At 64.4% G+C, this 2731-nt stretch overlaps 1 protein-coding gene across 1 annotated transcript in view; it reads left to right on the top strand.

Moving 5' to 3' along the window:
• The first annotated feature begins 210 nt into the window (after positions 1–210).
• Positions 211–2731, top strand: part of RET (ret proto-oncogene) — a 49986-nt gene continuing 47465 nt past the window's right edge. The window contains 1 exon segment of the mRNA XM_021699972.1: positions 211–283. Within this exon segment, the coding sequence (XP_021555647.1) occupies positions 211–283 (73 nt within the window).

Raw genomic sequence — 2731 nt, 5'->3', positions numbered from 1 at the left:
CCGCCCCGCCTCAGTCCCGCGACCAGACCCAGGCGCGCAGTAGCGGAGGGCAGCTGGAGTCCGCGCCCCGACGCTCTGCGCCCCCAGTGTCTCCCGCGTTCGCCGCGCCCCGGGCGGGCATGGGGCGGCCAGGCTGACGCCGCACCCCGCCGCCGACACCCCGGGCCCCAGCCAGCAGCCCTCTTGCCGCGGCCCCGGCGCGCACGGGCCATGGCGAAGGCGACGGCGACGGCCGGCGCCGCGGGGCTGCGGTTGCTGCTGCTGCTGCCGCTGCTCAGCGAAGGTGAGTCCTGCCGGGGGCCGGCGCCCGCAGCGGCCGGGGCGAACTTGGCACCCGGCGCCGAGCGGCGGAGCAGACGCGCTCGGAAACGCCTTTCTCGTGGCGGCGGGCAGCGGGCTGCGCCGGGAGCGAGGTGGGGCGGCAGACCCGGCGCCTCGAGGCCCGGGCTGGGCGGGTCTCCCGCCGGAACGGCTCGCGGGCCCGGCGGCCAGGGTCGGTGCCCAGGGCCTGAGCCGCAGCGGCGCGTCCCAGCCTGGTCGCGCCTCGCGCCGCAGCCGCGTCTTGGAGCGAGCCGGACGGATCTTGCCGTTTCAGCGCAGGTGGGGGGGGGGGGGGGGGGCCGGGTGGGGTAGCCCCAGAAAGCCCGCGACTTGCGCGGGCAGTTCCGTCTCTGCAGATTGTTCCGTCCTGGTTTCCTTTCCTCGTTCCACGTCGGTGCATCCAGCTCGGATGTCCTGGCCCGCCCAGGGATGCGGAGGGGATCTGCTCTTCTATAAAAGGTTGCTTTTCCCTCGTGCGTTTTTGCCGCCCTAGTCTTTAAAACACCAAAAGCCCGTGGTTTCTGGGAGGCTGCCCTCGAGGGCCCGCTCAGAGTGGCCCAGCGCAGCCGGCTGAGGGCCCGCCATGGCAGAGTTCCAACAGGCTGCTTTAGAGTCGCACGCCGCGGCCAGGCAGGGTACCCGAGGGAGCGGCCTTTGCGACCAGGAGACAGCACTGGGCCAACCTTTACCAAGCGCGTATGACCATCTTAGAGTGGGGCAGGGCTGTGTGCCGCCCTCGGCCAGCGTCGGTGCTGGGAGGATTGGATGTGGCCTTGCAAAGGCTGGTCACCGCCCCCACCCCAAACTCAGACAGAATGAAGCCTAACGCCATAGAATCTTTGACCCCGTTCGCCATGCATTTTAGTTTCCCTCGAACCAGCCCTGACTTGATCTCCTCCTTCAGTGCTTATGTATGCACCAAGTTTGTCTTGGACAGGGACAGGGAAGGCTGCCCTACCCCGCTGCTTACAAAGAGCTTTCTGTCCCTGTGGCCTTTGGGAACAGAGGTGGTGGTCCCCTGCCTCTGGCCCCTGGTCTTGCAGCCTGGGTTCACAGACCGGCCCCAAGGCTTCGTTTGTGGGACCGGATCCTAGGTTTCCCTGGACGATACTGAAGCCAGAATGGGTTCCCAGCCTATCATGGGGAGGGCAGGGAGAAGCCCTTCCCTTGCCCTGAGGAGGGATGAGGGGGAGGGAGTCTGTTTCCCTTATTAAAACTCTGGGGTCACTGGGCTGCATGGGGGAAGACCCCTAGGAGGCTGCAGTCAGGGCACAAGTAAACACAAACTGAATGTTTTGAAGATCTCTTGTAACCCTGAGTTGTAACTTTGTGGTTGTGGGTGTGTAGTCAGGTGTGAGCCGGAAGCCAGTGCTGGGCAGCCTGGGCAGCCTCTGCAGCCTGCAGGGCGATTTCCCCATGCTCTTCCACAGCCATTAGCTGAGCTGGGCTGCCTGCGAGGCATTAAGGGCTAGACTTCGGGGCCCAGGCTGCAAGGGTCAGCCTGTGGCACTTGGCATGAATGCAGTTGGCTTTTTCACACCCCTGGCCCACAGAATTTGGTGGCCAAAGACAGGCTCTCCAATCAGGGAAAGCGAGTGTCCCACCTCGCCCACCCTCCCCTCGGAATGACCAAGAAATCCCGATTGGCGAGTGCTGAGGGTGGAGAAATGGCCCTGCAGCACCCAGGAGGACACAGCTGGGGCCCTTGGAGAGGCATATGGGCACCCTTCACTCGAAGCAGCAGCCGTGGAGCTGCGGAGCCCGGTTCTCATTGAGCTGAACCAGACCGCCGCTAGTGAGCCCTGCCACGGCTCCAGGACCCACCCAGGCTGAGAGCAGCTCGGCCCCCGGGCGCCCCCTTGTGGATGCAGCTCTCCAGTGGCCAGGCCTATTGCCCTGGGGAAGCCCTGGGTCCTGGGTCTCTAGATGATGAGACCTTCCCCTGGTTGGCCAGACAATTCCCCAAGGCTGGAGGCTCTCTTCTGTGCGGGCGGGGGGGGGGGGGGGGACGGGAGGGGAGTAGGGAGGTGACCCAGATGAAGAGGCAGGGGCCTAGGCCAGAGCGCAGAGGAAGGAGCCCTGCTGCTTCAGAGCCGGCCAGGAAGGTGGGGACAGGGATGCCGAGAACAAGGCCATGGTACATAAACAGACGCCTGCAGCTTATTCCCTCTCCATGTGTGCACACTGTCATAGTGTGTGACCACATACACCTTCAGAAAAAAGGTACCGACACAGACTCTCCCACATCATCGTATCCATGTGTGGGCACCCACATGCACGTGCGCACACACACACGCAGGGTCTCTCCCTCTTTCTCCCACACACACAGGGTCTCTCTCTCACACACACACACAGGATCTCTCCCTCTCTCACACACACACAGTGTCTCCCCCTCTCAAACACACACACA

The sequence above is a fragment of the Neomonachus schauinslandi genome, chromosome 6 (genome assembly GCF_002201575.2).
Source record: "Neomonachus schauinslandi chromosome 6, ASM220157v2, whole genome shotgun sequence".
Taxonomy (NCBI): domain Eukaryota; kingdom Metazoa; phylum Chordata; class Mammalia; order Carnivora; family Phocidae; genus Neomonachus; species Neomonachus schauinslandi.
This window is presented reverse-complemented; position numbering and strand designations above follow the sequence as displayed.